This window comes from Notechis scutatus, chromosome 6 (assembly GCF_049901735.1).
Source record: "Notechis scutatus isolate UNSWTSFEM ecotype Mainland chromosome 6, rNotScu1.2, whole genome shotgun sequence".
Lineage (NCBI taxonomy): Eukaryota > Metazoa > Chordata > Lepidosauria > Squamata > Elapidae > Notechis > Notechis scutatus.
Genome location: NC_142014.1, coordinates 67572415 through 67589054, shown reverse-complemented (window position 1 = coordinate 67589054; position 16640 = coordinate 67572415). Strand labels below are relative to the sequence as shown.

Below are 16640 nucleotides of genomic sequence, written 5' to 3'. Positions count from 1 at the left end.
ATGAGCCAGAGTGCTGTTTGTCTGAACTTAGCTTTATGATTCTTCAGAGATACTTGATCTCTTTCAGAATTACAGAATTCAAAGTTAATTATTATAAAGATCTGCTCCACATCTTTCATTTCTAAGAAAGAAATGACCATTTCATAGATTAAGAATTTAGGAGTAAAGCAATTAGCATTTCACCTTGGATTCTCAGGTCTTGCCTCTCAAATTGCTTGGCCACTTCAAGCATGTCATTCACATGCAAATGCAGGTTTTCATCTCTTAGACTCTTGTTACAGTACAGAAATTCCTCAAAAGATGTCCTTTTGAAATGGTGAATTTTTTATCATAAAGGTCAGAAAGATTCCTCAATACCCTCAACTAGTTCTAAATGACATTGAAAGTAGAACCACTCATTGTTAACCATATCATTTGTGAGGCATCCTATGTTCTCTTAACCCTTTTTTCTATCCGTGAGTCTTTACTCTTCTAGCATGTATGCAAACCCTTGGTCATTTTGACCAGAGAAGTCTGGTCCCTTCAGACTTTTATACAGTCGGTCTCAGGAAGAAATTTGCTGCTTTCCTTCCTAGTTTGTAGGTGAACAGAATGGATAAAAAATTCTTTGTCTTTTACAGAAATTTTTACTTTTTCTGTGCAGGTCTTATGTAATTCTATTTGGAGAAAGCTCTTTATGTTCTGAAAAATGAGATTCACTTAGTGTAAAGACTATTGAAGTAGGTTGTCCAGCTACAACTAGAATAAGAGTTGTTTACATGAAATACAGAACCTAAGCTGACCAGCTTCGCACCTGACTAACTACATCCTACCAGAGGAGAGTCAAGTGGAGATACTCCATGTGTGAATAACTAGGGAACAAAGGTGGAAAAGAAAATCCTGAGATGAGCAACTTCCTGAAGAAAGAGCAAACAGAATAACAAATAAAGATAGAAATCCTAATTCTATCCATACCTCACCACCCCTTATGGTCAGTAAATTATGAGGTACGAGAAAGAGTGCACTTGAAGTCATATTGTCAAGAGAAATAAGCATTATTGCTAGATGAAGCAGATTTGAATCCCTTGGATCCTGGTTAAAAAACAGCATGCAATCACTTCTTTACAATCATTTCGCACATTCTGACTCATCAGCCTAAATCAAATACATGAGTTCTATGGAATATTACTAAGTATCAACAGCAACCGCTATCAAGCAAAGATAATGCATGCTTTATTAAAGCCACAAGACAATTTATCCATGGCAATAGATATGAAATTAGCATTGCCAAATGGAAAAAAAGGAGAAAAAAAATCTTCAAAGCTAAAGCTACCTGGGGGATCATAGCAGATTGCTAGAAAAGCACAGTTTATACACAATATTTATTAGTTTCCATCTTAGAGGTTTTTTTTTTAAAGGCAACTACTGCAATTTGATTACCTTATGCTGTTCTGAAGGGATGACTCGGGAAATGAAAAATGCTCTACAATATTTAATTCACTATTTAGTAAAGAAAAAACACAACTCCCATCTTTGAAATCTGTCTCAAAGCATATTTTTCCTTTCTCCGAAAGGTGGTTCCATCCCCCCTCCAGGAAAAAAATCAGCCCAATTTTTTTCACCATGGTATAGAACTACAATTCTACCTGGAACAATTTATTTATTCCTATCCAGTTCTGTAGTTCTGATATTACTTTTCTTGAGTTCCTTAAGTATTGTAAACATATTATAATAAAACAAGAGTACTAGTATGGCTGATTATATTGATGAAGCCTCAGCCCAAATTTCTGTATAACTTTAATCAACAATTACTTGAAAATGTTATTTGGGAAAATATAGGTTCAATTCTAAGAGCATTAGTACCATGAGGACAACAGATGATGGGAAGGAGTCTTTATTCACCATCAAACAGAAGGTACCACTACATCTGGTAGTCTGGTATTCTTCACTAATGAAAATAATTTTAGAAATGGAGGGGAGACAAAGGGAGGGTTATTTTTAAACATTTTTATTAGTGACTTAGATGGTGAGATAGGGAAATGGTTAGTACATTTGTTGATATCACAAGATGCATTTAATTAATTTATAATTTCAACTCTGATAGTCTCTTCTACTTTTAAGGTAGCGTGGATAGAATGTAAAGGTAAAGGTTCCCCTCGCACATATGTGCTAGTCGTTTCTGGCTCTAGGGGGCGGTGCTCATCTCCATTTCAAAGCCGAAGAGCCAGTGCTGTCCAAAAACATCTCCGTGGTCATGTGGCTGGCATGACTAAATGCCACAGATGCACAGAATGCTGTTACCTTTCCACCAAAGGTGGTCCCTATTTTTCTACTTGCATTTTTTACGTGCTTTCAAACTGCTAGGTTGGCAGAAGCGGGGACAAGTAACGGGAGCTCACTCCGTTACGTGGCACTAGGGATTCAAACTGCTGAACTGGTGACCCAAAGGGCATGGATTATGGCAAAGAAAGCCTCCTTTCTGGGCCCCTTTAACTGATGGGTCTCAGAGCAGGCTGACCCCACTGCAAAGAACTGTCAGTTACTCGAGAAGGCATGGGGTCCTTCAAATATCTAGATTTTATGTCATTGTAGGGATTTACAGTATCTTGAATTGTATTGTGTGAGGCTCACACAACAGGCACAGGGGCACTGTATTCTGGACCAGTTGTAGCTTCTTGGTGACTTCCAAGGACAGATAAACATCACATAGTAGTAGCCCAAACATGAGGCATGGATGACTATGAGGAGGGCCTCTTGGCCTAGGTCACAGTTCAACCTGAGCCTATGCAACGACCTTCCCTTACCACAGCTGCCACTTGCTCCTCAGGCAGAAGCTGAGCATCCAGAAAGACCTACAAGTTGCACCCAGATCTGTAGCACAGGGGTTCTTAAACATTATAGGGCTGTGAACCCCCAAAATCAATGCATCAGCGTCTAATGTTGTATACATATCTGGATTGCTGTTAGATCATGTTTCTGCTCTGCCTACACAGGTGAACAGAAAGCTTTTCCTGACAGAGCAGGAGTGAGTTCTCATAGTAATCTAGCTGTGAATATACAAGCCACTTGGCTTATACTGGGAAGTATATATACTTACTTATACTTGTTTTCTGAGGTTCTCGTGGGTATTTGTATGTGGATCTTTGGTTATTCGGGTTTTCCCGCGTAAGATTGGAAGTATCTAGGCAACGTTTCGATGAAGTCTCATTCATCATCTTCAGGCTTCTGTCTTCAGCTCTGTGCTTCTCAGAGTGATGTGAGCTTGCAGCTGCTTCTTCCTTTTAACTGCTAGTGGGGGTGTGACTTGATTGGTTGGGGGCTTGGCTGTGTTCTGATTGGGTGGGGGTGTGTTCTCATTGGTTGGGGTTTGGCTGTGTTCTGATTGGTTGGGAGGTTGGCCATGTTCTGATTGGCTGGAGGTGTGTTCTGTTCAGGTGGGGGCTTGGTTGTGCTCAGGTTGGTCTTAGTTACTGGGGGATTTGAGCTGGTGAGCTGTGATCTTGCTGTTTGGCTTCGAGTTTGTGGTCGTGCTGCATCTTCATGGTGGGGGTCAGTTCGCTTCATGTATGGCTCAGGGGGTTGAAGTGGGTAGTGATGCAGCTGCAGTGCGGCTTCTGGTCTGTGGTCGTGTCTCATCTTCTGTGTGGGTGTGAGTCTGCTTTTTACGTGGAAGTGTGGTGGTGGCATCTTGTGTGGCCCTCGTGGGTGTGGGTCTGGTGTCATTCATCATGTTAGGTACTGTCTGTTCATGAGGGCGGGTTTCCAAATGGCTGGTAAGCGGGAGGTGTCATCTCTTTTATTCATGCTGTGTGGGCGTTTTTCTATCTCTATGGCTTCTCTGATTATTCTGTTGTTGAAGTGTTCGGTTTTGGCGATAGTTCTGGTATTTTTAAAGTCAATCTCATGTCCTGTGTATAAGTACTTATACTTATTTATACTTACATTGGGAAGCTGGAGTACTCTCAGAACTCACTCAAGGTTTTGTTCTCCTCTTTGATACATTTGTAGCAAAGTGAGAGCAAGTTCTGATAAAGGTCCAGCTTTGGATATACAAATCTCGTGAAAATGAACAGAAAAATACATCTATCCTTGTACAAATTGTTATTGGGATTTTGCAAATCCTATGAAAGAGGTCCATTGGAATTCATGGAATATATCTTTTTCTAGTTCTTGTTCCTATTGCTGGCTGTGCCTGCATGTAAAACTGGGGAAAGATGTGACTGTTCTGAGGGCTTGACAAAAGGTCCTTCATGTGTTTCCTGAAGAATCTATGGTGTGTCCTAGTGTGCCATCTGGTTTTTTGTAGATTAGTACATCTAGGAATGGTAGTTGTTTGTTAGTTTCCGTTTCCATGGTGAACTTGATTTTGGGGTGTGTGCTGTTTAGGTGTGTTAGGAAATTGTTTAGGTTTAGAAAACCATATATTAGAAGAAAACACACCATATAGCAGAAGAAAACACACTCCAACCACTACCTCAACGCCCAATCTCACCACCACCCAGCACAGATAAACTCCGTGGCCAAAACACTAATCGCCAGAACCAAACACCTGGCAGACAAGACACACATAAAGACTGAACTATGCACCCTGACTAAAGCCAACGGCTTCCACAAAAGCAAAATCACCGGTTTGATCCACAAAAACACACTGAGACATAATGGAGACCTAGAAGATGAACAGACCTATGGAACAGCTGTCCTGCCCTACATAAGAGGCACTACAGACAAAATCAGTAAGATACTACACAGACACCACATCAAGACTGCCTTCAAAACAGACAGAAAAATAGCCGCCATCCTTAGAAACCCCAAAGATAAAATTGACCTGGAAAACCAAGGCATATATGAAGTCCCCTGTGTACCATGCCCTGCCATATACATTGGACAGACCAACAGAAAAATAAGTACCCGCCTGGATGAACATAAAAATGCAGTATAAAAGCTGGAACACACTTCCTCACTAGTCCAACACATGAAAGCCACAGGTCATAGCATCAACTTCAATGGCACCAAAACCCTAGCCACTATAGAAAACCCCAGCCACAGAATTATCAGAGAAGCCATAGAGATTGAAAAAAGACCTGAAAGCATGAATAGAAGAGATGATTCTACCAGACTGTCAATTATTTGGAAGCCTGCACTCACAAACAAAAAAATCTCCACACTACAAGCCAGGCAAACACCTGGGCACAAACAGATCCCCCCTGATACCTCCAGCTCAAACACACCCCAACCAGGCACCCAGATGAAACCTAGCTTCCTAACAAATGATAGCCGTCCATTTACTCGGAGCCAAGCTGCACTAAAAGCCTCCAATACAGGAACAAAATGTTGCCAGCCAATCAAGACAAAAAAAAGCCACAAAACAGAAGATATTAGAAATACCAATCAAGCAGAACACAGCAAACTCCAAGACCAATAAACACAGACCAAGACTCCCAACCAATCAGGATGAAGAAAAAAACCATTCTGGCACAGCAGTAGGCTAGCCCCAAATTTAAAACTGAAACAGCTGTAAAAGTCTGACTCACAGACGAACACAATACAGAAGCCTGATGATGGCAGATGAGATTCTGCCGAAACGTTGCTACAACTTTAAAAGCACAACTATAATGACGTGGGAAAATACCCGAACAAAGCTGAATACCATGTATGTATGTATGTATGTATGTATGTATGTATGTATATATGTATATGTATATGTATATGTATATGTGTGTGTGTGTGTATTATATATAATATATAATTGTTTATATATGATTTCTGTTTTGTTTACTTCTTTTTATGACATTTAATTTAGTTTTTTCACTTTCTCTGTGTAATGACCTATTTTCAGGGTCTCAGCTGGATATTTTATAGCAGTGATAATGAGCTCAAATAAATATAAATAATGCCTTTTAAACTGACCATTAGAATGAACAAAGCAATTAATAAATGTTATTTTCTATATTCTAAAAGAAGCGCATTATAAAAGAGTGGGTACCTTTGTTTTCATAGCCATGAAGTTTTTTGTGCTGGAATCTTCTAAGGGTGAGATTTTGGTAGGCTTCAACACTGTCACTGTGCATCTATGAAAGAATCCTGCTGTTTACCTTCATTTTCTGCTTTGCTAACCTTGTGGGCAATGCAGAATAATGAGACTGTCATGGGAAGCAGGATTGGTTATGTGGATGCAGATTATCAAAGAGTGAGAAAAAGGAAAGAAACCTATCCTGCTTCACGGTCTCTCTGCATCACAGATATGGGTGAATGGCAAGCTAAACTTACCGGAGATCAGTTTGACTCACTACTATAGAACCGAACAACGAACAGAATAGAAATAGAATAGAAATAGAGTAGACCCAAATGCTGCATTAGAAAGTGCCTTGGGATCCAAAAATTAAAGCCTGATGAAAGCAGATGATTGGCTTCAAATAGTACTTCTGTGATTCTCAAGTATGGATTTGCCCTACACGTTGGAAGAATCTATTGCCCTACACGTTGGAAGAATCTATTGTAAACTTTACTTCAAATATTATATATACTGTATAAAGAAGTTAATGATGCTTATAATGCTGAATCTGTCATCTGTGTGCGCTTTCTGGATCTGAATTTCTGCTGCAAATTTTAACAAGATGTAACTCTCTTAAAACTCTCTGAGGACCACCTACCCTTGTGAGATAGTTGTAGACGTGAGGATACAGTCACTTTTCATGCTTTCCTTTTTGAAAGTGACCTCAGTAAAATATTACTATTTGTAGACAGTTGAATAGTTTGGACTAAAGAAGCCAATTTTTAAATTGGATTTTGAAAAAACAGGTAGTGAAAACACTCCATGAGCTCAAAAAACAAACCATTGTAGGCAGTGCTGAACTTGTCCTGGTAGATGCTGAACCTTCTTCTTTTCTCAATGATCCACTGAGTCCAATGGATGCTTCCTCAGCAGGAATTTAGCTTCCTCTAGTTTATTTACAAGGAACGTATTTCAGTACTGTTGCCTATCAGAGACTTGTAAAATAGCTGGAACTGTAGATGTGATACCCTGTGATGCCCTTTGATCTGCAATGATACAGTTGGAGATGCCGTGGTTTTATGCTATGGTCTGATCCAACTGACACCTTTAATACCCGGTAAGCAAACTAAACTTCTAAACAGAGAGAATAGGATATGGCATGTAGACACACTATCTATTCATTAACAATGGCAGTGTTGTTTTCAAATATTCAGAACTGCTAGCCTTTCTCTGAATGTATAGTATACTGAATGAAAAAGATCACAATTATATTTGCATGTCAGAATGGTTTTAATATAAGTTGGAATTAGTAGGTAATTCCTAAGGTATTTTTAGTATATGGGCAAGAATTTTTAACTTTCAATTATCTAATTATGGCAATAATAGAATAATATTCTTTGCTTCTTTCTTATTTCCATAATTATACTGCTAATTAAAAGAGAATGAGGTTTTAGGCTACCTGAGAGTAAGGTAGGAGCGTGTGTTTGTGTGTGTGTGTGTGTGAGAGAGAGAGAGAGAGAGAAAGAATCCTCAGCTCAATTCTGTTTTTCAAAATACATTTCTGGGCTCAGAATTCTTTAATTCAAATTGTGTATTTCAGGAAAGAGGTGCAAATCTTCTAATTAAACATAAGATGGATCTTACATGCCTGAAACTTGCTTGCCCTTTTTTTTGGTTACCATTTCTATTGTGGGAAGTGGGAGAAGAGTTTAATTTTTTCAATCCTCTCTTGACCTTTCAAAAGCTAAATTCTCTTCTTGAAATGGAAGCTTCATGTGGTGACAATGGGAGTTCTTGTTTAATAAAATCACAGATAAAAATTCATTTATTGGAATGGTAAGCACCCAATAAACTATAACCAAATGGGAAGGAATTGCAGTAGTCATTAACTTACAACCGTTCATTTAGTGACCATTCAAAAGTTACGGCAGTGAAAAAAGGGACTTGCTTGTTTTTCACAATTATTACCATTGCAGCATCTCCATGGTCACATTATTAAAATTTGGATGCCTGGCAACTGGCTCATCATATTTATGACATTTGCAGTGTCCTAAGGTCATGTGGTCAGCTTTTGCAACCTTCTGACAAGCAAAGTCAATGGGGAAGCCAGATTCACATTATAGCCATGTTACTAACTTAACCTCTGCAGTGATTCACTTAACAACTGTTGGAAGAAAGATCACAAACTGGGGCAAAACTCACTACACAAATGTCTCACTTCACAACAGAAATGTTGGGCTCAACTGTGGTTGTAAGTCGAGGACTACCTGTATAGTGTTTTCCTATATATAATGGTATTGATACCTAGTTTGGCAAGGAATAACTAAATCTGGGTAGCCCTCGACTTAATAACAATTCATTTAGTGACCGTTCAAAGTTACAACAACACTGGAAAAAGTGACTTATGACCAGGTTTCAAACTTACAACTGTTGCAGCATCCCCATGGTTACGTGATCAAAATTTGGATGCTTCGCAACTGGTTTATGACGATCACACTCTCCCAGACTCATGGGGAAGCCAGATTCACTTTATATCTGTGTTACTAACTTGATAACTGCAGTGATTCACTTAATAACTGTGGCAAGATAGGGCATAAAATGGGGCAAAATTCACTTAACAACTGTGTCAGCTAACAACAGAAAATTTGGGCTCAACTGTGGTTGCAAATCAACAACTACCTGTAGTGATTTTCAACTATTTAGAACTTACCTATATAATGCAACAAAACCACTTGAGTGTGGGCAGATCTATTATTGCCAACTGCTGGTTAAATTGAAGAATATAGAATAATAGAATTGAAAGGGATCTTGGAGGTCTTCTAGTCCAACTCCCTGAGTATCTCATCCACAGCAACACAAATGATGTTATTTGCATCAATTTATGTCACCTGTGTAATGGAATTGGTAATGGCATCTTTATACAAATGAGTAAAATTATTTTTATTTATTTATTGAATTTGTACACCACCTAGTGCATCTACATTCCTGGCAGCTTACATCAACAAAAATGTATAGTATAATGAAAATCCACAGTAATAATCTGCTCACTAACCCACAAACAATATAGTATGATATATAATATTCATAGAAATCAAACCAAGTAAGTACCAATCACAATTTACACAATATCAAAATATATTGCTGGCAAACAATCAAATCCCTCTAGAAAACTATTGCTGGAGGGCCTACTCAAGTTTCTAGAACTGCAGTTGTTTCGGCCTCAACTCTTCCCTTCCCTCACAAAACTGGAGAGCCAACACTATCTTTTCTAGAAGATGAGTCTGTATAGACCTTTTATAGGTCAACAGTAGTATTTTGAATTGCACTTGGAAAACTGTTGGTAACTCATACACATCTTGCAAAATAAGTGTAATATGACCATGGCAATGAGCAACAGTCAGCAAGAAATTTACCCTTTTCATAGTTACCACTGATATTTATATTGAGCCATCCACCATAAAATCTTCAAGTTCTAGTTCATGTTAAGTCACAATTCAGATGATGTACTTAGAATATTTGTTGATCTAATGTGCATCACTTTACTCTTACTGCCATTGGACAAAATTGCTAAAAAGAGCAGCTTTGCTTTGTAGAAAATACTGAACAGACCTAAGGATATAAGATCAAACCTAAGAATATAAGAATGGATTTCCTAGATGAAGCCAAGGTCCAGCATTTTTGTTTCATTGTGGCCAAACAGGTAGCCCTTTGCTAGTGGTAGGATTCAATTTGTTTTACCACCGGTTCAGTGGGCGTGGCTTGGTGGGCGTACTTTGCCTAACGCTGATGCGTAGCTTTCCCCACACCAGCTGAGGCCTGCAGCACCAATCAGCTGAGAGAATAAAGAAGAGAAAAGCACAGGGGTGGGTGGGAGGGCCGATCCTGCACTTTTCTCTTCTTTTTCCTCTCAGCTGATTGTCTGAGTATTTTTTCCCTCCTCTCAGCTGATTGTAGGCTTTTTTTTATTACTGGTTAGGCTGAACCGGGCCGAACCAGCAGCATACCACCCTCTGCTCTTTGCGTTTCTAAGCAGATGGAGACAGTATCCCATTCCTGTCACCGTTTCCTGCAAGTGATATCTGGAGACATCCTGGCTCCAACTTTGAGCAAATTGCCCTTGCGGAACTTGCTCTCCATCCATTTATCAAGTCCACTTTTAAAGCCATCCAAGTTAGTAGCTGTCACAATGTCTTCTCACAAGAATTCCATAGGTTACTTGTATGCTGTGTGAAGAAATGCTTTCCTTCATTCTAAATCTCTGCAGCTAGTTTCATGGACTGAGATTTCTCCGAGTGTTTTCAGAAAGGAAGATAAATTCTTTCTTTCCTGTTCTCCATGTCATCCACAATTTTGTACATTTTAATCGTGTCTCTCTTCAGTTACCATTTTTCCATATTAGACTGTTCCAAATGTTCTGATTTTGCTTGAAGGTTAGGTTTTCAAACTTCCGGATAATTCTGCTTGTCTTTTGCTGCACTTTTCCCAATTGTATTGTATTTTTTAAATGATGAACAGAGCTGCACATAGTATTCTAGATATGAATATACTATACCCTGGTATATGGATGTTACAATGGGAGTTTAATTTTCAATAGTTTTTATATTTAAACTGAATTCTGTCTTTTCCAAAACTGCTGAAAACTGCCTACCAGCATCCATCGGTATTCATCTGGCTAGTGTCCTGTCAGTGTGTGAGAAAGTTCAGGTCTGTTTGGAAACTGAAGCAGTATTTGTTGTGTGAGCAAGAAGGAGACAGCAAAGAGCCTGGGCGTGACTTAGGTCAACTGTTCTGTACTAAAGCTGCTTGGTGCTGTAAAGAAAAACTGAAACTGGAACTCCTCTCCTCTGCCTGTGTTTTGCATTGGGAACATATTTTTTTTCATGTGGGGAGGGAGAGTAGAACTCCTTATCATCAGAGCGTGTTAATAATAATACACGAAATACTAATGCTCTGATGGTCATTTTGAAAAATCCTTTCTTAGTGAGCCCCTAGAAGCCAAGAGGAACATACGTGCCAAATTTCATTATATGTAGTCCTTGTTTAGCAACTGCCTCATTTAGTGACTGCTTGCAGTTATTATGGCAGAGATGAAAAAGGAATTTTGTGACCAGTCCCCACATTTATAACCATTGCAGGTCTATAAAGTAAGGAAAGCTGGAGAAAGATAATAAGTCATAAGTCATAATTTCAGTTCGTGATCACTTCACTTAATGACCTGGTTGCTGGTCCAAGTTGTGGTCACTAAATGAGGACCACTTGTGCTACCATTATTAGAAGACCACCATTTAAACTGGGTGAATTTATAAACTCTTTTTATAATAGCCTTCTGCCTCAAAGTCTATCTCATTATGAATTAAAAGCAATGAAAGATATACAGGGTGTATCAATAGTCAGGTTCCCAAGACAATCAGAATATTACTTTTTTTCCAGAGGAAAATGTTATAATATTTATCATGTGTTAAATGACTATGGAAGTGTTTACAAGAAAATGGCAACCAATTCAAACATTTAATGTGATGAATATAACCAATTGCCCATGGGGCCTGACTTTTTTTGGTACATCCTGTATATTAGGGGCTGCTTTTCAATCTTTTGGGCTCATAGATGCATGTGGACTATGGGGCATTACTGTGGCTGCAATTCACAAAACGATTTCCACAGTGTTTTTTAAGGCTAGGTACTGGTTCCAGATGAATATGTACTTCTAGGAGTTTTGTGATGAAATTGTTGGAAGGAACATTTCTCTCCTACTCAGCTATTCTATATTGCTTTGTTTCCTCTGTGTTCTGGAGGATTACAGGGAATAGACAAAGCAAGACCATTTTCCTTACTGACTCAGTTGCAGCTTCCAATTGGGGGCATTTGGGGGACAAATTTAGAAATGTAGGGCGGGGGCACTTCATCTCTGCTGGGCTTTGAGTAAATGCTCCTAGCATTGTACAAAGCCAAAGTGACCCTGGAGGCTAAGGTGCTGTACCAATTTACCTTCTCAATGCCTTATTACTAATGGCTAAGTGGAGGATATTATTGCTTTTTCTTCAGGCACCCAACTCCACTGGACACTACTGTCGGGCAAGCAGGGTAATTCCTTCCGCCCCCAGCCTTCTCTGGTGCAGCCTGGACACCCAGCATTGCTGAATAAATAGAAAACCCCGTTTCCCTTTCCCTTTCCAACTTCATCAGTAAGCTTAATACTTGATGCAAACTTTCTCCTTGCTTCCTGCCTTTTCTTTGTGGAAGAAGCTGCCACTTTTTCCTTCTCCATCATCCCAACACAGCTGTTACTTTTTATCTTTTTATTTCAACCCTCTTTTTTGAATCGTACAAGCCTTCTTGTTCCAAATTCCTAACTCTTGTCTCTTTGGTGCTCAGCTTACACCACAACAGGTTTTTTTTTAACTTTGCTTTTCAAAAGGAGTTGAATAGAGTGTGTTCAAGAGAGCATTTTTCAGCACCAGGAGCAAATATCCTAGTTATGCCCTCAAATTAGTAGTTACAAGTTGGAGCTGAGGCAATTCTCATGTTCCTATAGGTGTCCATTGGGGTGCATGACATTTTACAGCTGATATATTCTGACGAATCAGAGAAATGCTGTATTTTTTAAAAGGCATGATTCTGCCTGTATACTCAATTTAAAAATGGAAGGCTATTCCAAGCACAGAATGAGATTCCAGTCCGGACAGCAACTGCTGAAGACCATTTCCTTTAGATTGTGGAGGAGTATAGGAGATAAAGCTGACTTTATTACCTTTTTTAACTCCTCCAGTCTGCTTTTTGACCCCCTAGATGCACAGAGAGAAACTTTGATCGACAACATACCTTGGGTTTGAAGGCGATTAACTTCAGAACCATCTCAACGGTGAAAAGGCCAGTGAACAGCATGTTGAGGATGTTCATTGCTTGTTTGAAGAGGATACTTTGACCATAGTGCTGAAAACAAATCCCCAAGAACTAATTATTCCAATTTGCACTGTGAAAAGTGGATTGTTTTCTCCTTTTATCAGTTCTCTTTCCCATCTTCTGTTCCACTTCTAATTCCTTCTGATTTCTTTATAATTTAATGAATTAAGCATTAAAAATCTATTTCATTTCAAAAACAGCTGTGATATGGAGAACACGTTTTTTTTAACACAATATCATGGGCTATCCAGTTGAAATATGATAATGTGATTTTATCCTATATCTAAATAATCAAAAAAGAAAGGCCATGTCCTCAGAGTGTTTGACTTGTGATTTGGCCACTTAGCACCTGTTCAGAATTATGGCAGACCCACCAAAATGGGACTTTCAACCCAGGTCTGTGGTTGCAACAGTTTAGACGTCCTTCACAGTCATGTGTCCAAACTTTGGGCACTCGGCAATATGGCCACATTTATGGCCATTTGCAGTGTGCTGTGGTCACATGACTGCATTATATGATGGTTTTTCTTCCGTGTTTTAGCAAAATGCATACATAGCAAACTATTAGTTTGCTTATTAAGAGCTATAGCATTCACTTTACGACCACCTGGATTGTTTAACGAATGCAACAAAAACATAAAAACAAGTTGGGTTATGTGACCAATCCATTTTATGAGTATCACGACGTATGACTGTAATGAACAGGCTCCATTACAGTCATATATAGAGGCGTATCTGTGTTATACTTGTGACCCATCCTCAAAGTTATGACTGCTGCTTCCCCCATCACATGATTACTTTTCAGGCTTTTGGCAACCAGCTTGCATTTACCATTGGTTGCAACATTCTGTGGTCATGTTACTGCAATTTGTAATTTTTTTTTTTGCTATTTTCTGGCTGAAAAATGGCAAAAAATAGCTACTGGATATGCTGGATTCATTTAACAACAAGATTTTCTTAATGACACCATGATTACAACATAATGACTCACTTTACAATTATTGTAAAAAACTTATGTGTGTGTATGTGTGTGTGTGTATGTATGCACAATTTAAATTAAAAAATAATTTAACATTTTTATTGTTTCTGTATTTTGTACTTAGGAAATACACTTGCTTTAAAAAAGGGATGCAGTTGATACAATTTAATCTGCTTTTGCTGAATGGGACAAATTAATATTTTCAGATAATTTTAGCTCTCTCACAAAATTCTTCTTGGTTTTAATAATGTACTTCTTTTCCCTTGATAATGAAAGAAACCACAGGAACTGTGCAATTTCTAGATCATGAATATTGTAGAGAATTCAATATTAACTATGATATTGTAAGACTTTCTTGGGCTGTATCCTGCATTGAATTCTATTCCAAAAAAGTGTCTCAGAATGCATGGGATAAAGACATTGGACTTGTCATTCCAGTGTTTAAAGCAAGCAATGCCATTTCCTGAGATAATATGGCAGCCGCAGTAGTTAGCCAGGTGAAGATACATCTGTTTTAAAGATTTATTTGAAGTATCTTTGCCAAATTATTTCTGAAGCTTTGCACAGCCTAGTATTTTCTAACTTCCCACCTACCTGCATGGCCAGGCAGATGGTGTTCAGCAAGATGAGGACGAACATCAGGTATTCAAAATAGGTGGAGTTCACCACATACCATACTTTATATTGGTACTGGTTTTTGGGGATATATCTTCGCAGGGGACGGGCTTTCAGGGCATATTCTACACATTGACGCTATTAAGAGAAAGCAGCAGGTTAGAAAAATAAATTCTACAAGTATATGATTGTTTAGCTTGGTCAGAAATATTTATTATAAACATTCTAGCTTTAGGACAGGGGTCTTCAAACTTGACAGCTTTAAGACTTGTGGACTTCAACCCCCAAAATTCCTCCTTCAGTGATGTTAGCTCGAGAATTCTGGGAGTTGAAGTCCACAAGCCTTAAACTTGCCAAGTTTGAAGACCCTTGCTTTAGGAGAAATCATTTTCTAATGGTAAGTCTTGGGGTGCCTTAATGACCAGCACATTGTTTTGGGCCCAAAATTTTGTGTAGTATAGACCATTTTGTGAGAAACAGCTGGTCAGAGCAATTGTACCTCAGGAAAGTTCATGTAATTTTGAGAATTCCATCTAGTATGATCTATGATGACTAGAAATTCTAGAAGTTGCAGTCTTAAAATCTTATGAAATCTAATAACCTTTAATATTGCAATATTGCAATTATTTACTTTGAATAAACCACGGTTCTCAGCGGTACTGGTCTGTTAATATTTATCAAAATATGACATGAAGACTCTAAAATATATCATTGCCACAGGAACAAGGACTTGCTATCTTCCAAGAGGTCTCTACGGAATCTGACAGTTTTATTTCAGTGATGAAATTTACATTATTATACAAGCAATGGCACAATGCACATATAACAGGGGAGGAGCTTGCATTGTGATGCTTGTTTTATCATGCGTCACCCTATATCTTTCTTTTATTTTTCTATGAAGATAATGAAATATTTTAATAGTGTATGGGTGGGTAATGTTTTTCAGCAGTCAGCAGGTCTACCACAATTCCTTAAGATTTGTAGCAGGGTAGTACCACTCTTACCTTGCATTCTAATAATAAATATTTAGTTGGATATTTGAATTGTATCTTGCAGGATTTTAAGAGCCACATAATGGAATTACCTGGTTCTTGTCAAGCTCACAGTTCTTATATTCCTGTTCTCCTTGCTCTTGAAATGTGACGATGACGAAACCAACAAAGATGTTCATCATGAAGAAAGCAATGATGATGATATAAATAATGAAGAAAATTGAGATCTCCACCCTGTGGTTATAGATGGGCCCCACATCTTCCATATGGGAATCGATAGATCGATATAGCAGTCTGGAAACAAAACAAAACAAAAAGGAAATAGAAATTAATACTTTCAGACAACCTAATTGGCAGGCCTATTTTTAAAGATCCTTTTTGAGCATGAAAGCACAAGAAAACAGCCTCTGAATGTGCCATTTGAAAGTTTCCAGGTTTCCAGATATTCAGTCTTGTGACAATGTCAGAAATGAGACAGTAAAATGAAATGAAACATTATTTTTTAAAGAACTTTTGAAACAGGTAGTAAGTTAGCACATAATAACACATGGAAATATTGATTGACAAGCCAAGTTAAACATGTCCATTTAAATGCTGAAAAAGGCAAACTATTTTGCATCCATAAAATATAAAGAAATAATGTCTTATATACTCACTCTGGCCATCCTTCAAAGGTTGAAACAGTGAAAAGGGCCATCATAGCTGTTAGGACATTGTCAAAATCGAATTTGCTATTCTCCCAGTTTCGGGCCTGAATTATTGGTTGAGCCACTTCTCCATCCTTGTAAGTGATAAAATTGCCCCTATGAGGAAAAGGAAATTAAGGGGGATTGGGGGAAATAGACACAAAAGAAAATTCCTTGACAGTGGTTGACATGGAAGAGAGGTCAGACAAACAATCATGAACTCACTTGCATTCTGCTTCTGTTTGCTTGGAGCTATCAGTGCAGCTGTACAGTTTGCCCTGGAGGAGGATGAAAGAGAAGAATAATTTAATTATAGAGCAGAACACAGAGTTATGCTTTCATTACTGCCTCATGAAGAAAAAATGTGCTTTCTCCTCTCTTCATCTATTGCTGTTTAAAGTTTTATCAGCTTGAATGATATGGGCAGCCTTACTGCATTCTGTATGGATCATAGTCTATGTTGCCAAAAATTGTACTTCTGAACTTTAGCTATAAAA

The 16640-nt window shown here is 38.4% G+C and overlaps 1 protein-coding gene across 11 annotated transcripts in view; it reads right to left on the bottom strand.

Annotated features, from left to right (window-relative positions):
- Positions 1 to 16640, bottom strand: part of CACNA1C (calcium voltage-gated channel subunit alpha1 C) — a 446749-nt gene that overhangs the window by 64903 nt on the left and 365206 nt on the right. For all 11 annotated transcript variants that reach the window (XM_087968599.1, XM_087968607.1, XM_087968602.1 and 8 more), the window contains 5 exons: positions 16369 to 16421; positions 16114 to 16260; positions 15550 to 15751; positions 14445 to 14603; positions 12791 to 12901 (listed from right to left, as the gene is read on the bottom strand). In XM_087968599.1, the coding sequence (XP_087824725.1) occupies positions 12791 to 12901; positions 14445 to 14603; positions 15550 to 15751; positions 16114 to 16260; positions 16369 to 16421 (672 nt within the window). The remainder of the gene's footprint in view (positions 1 to 12790; positions 12902 to 14444; positions 14604 to 15549; positions 15752 to 16113; positions 16261 to 16368; positions 16422 to 16640) is intronic.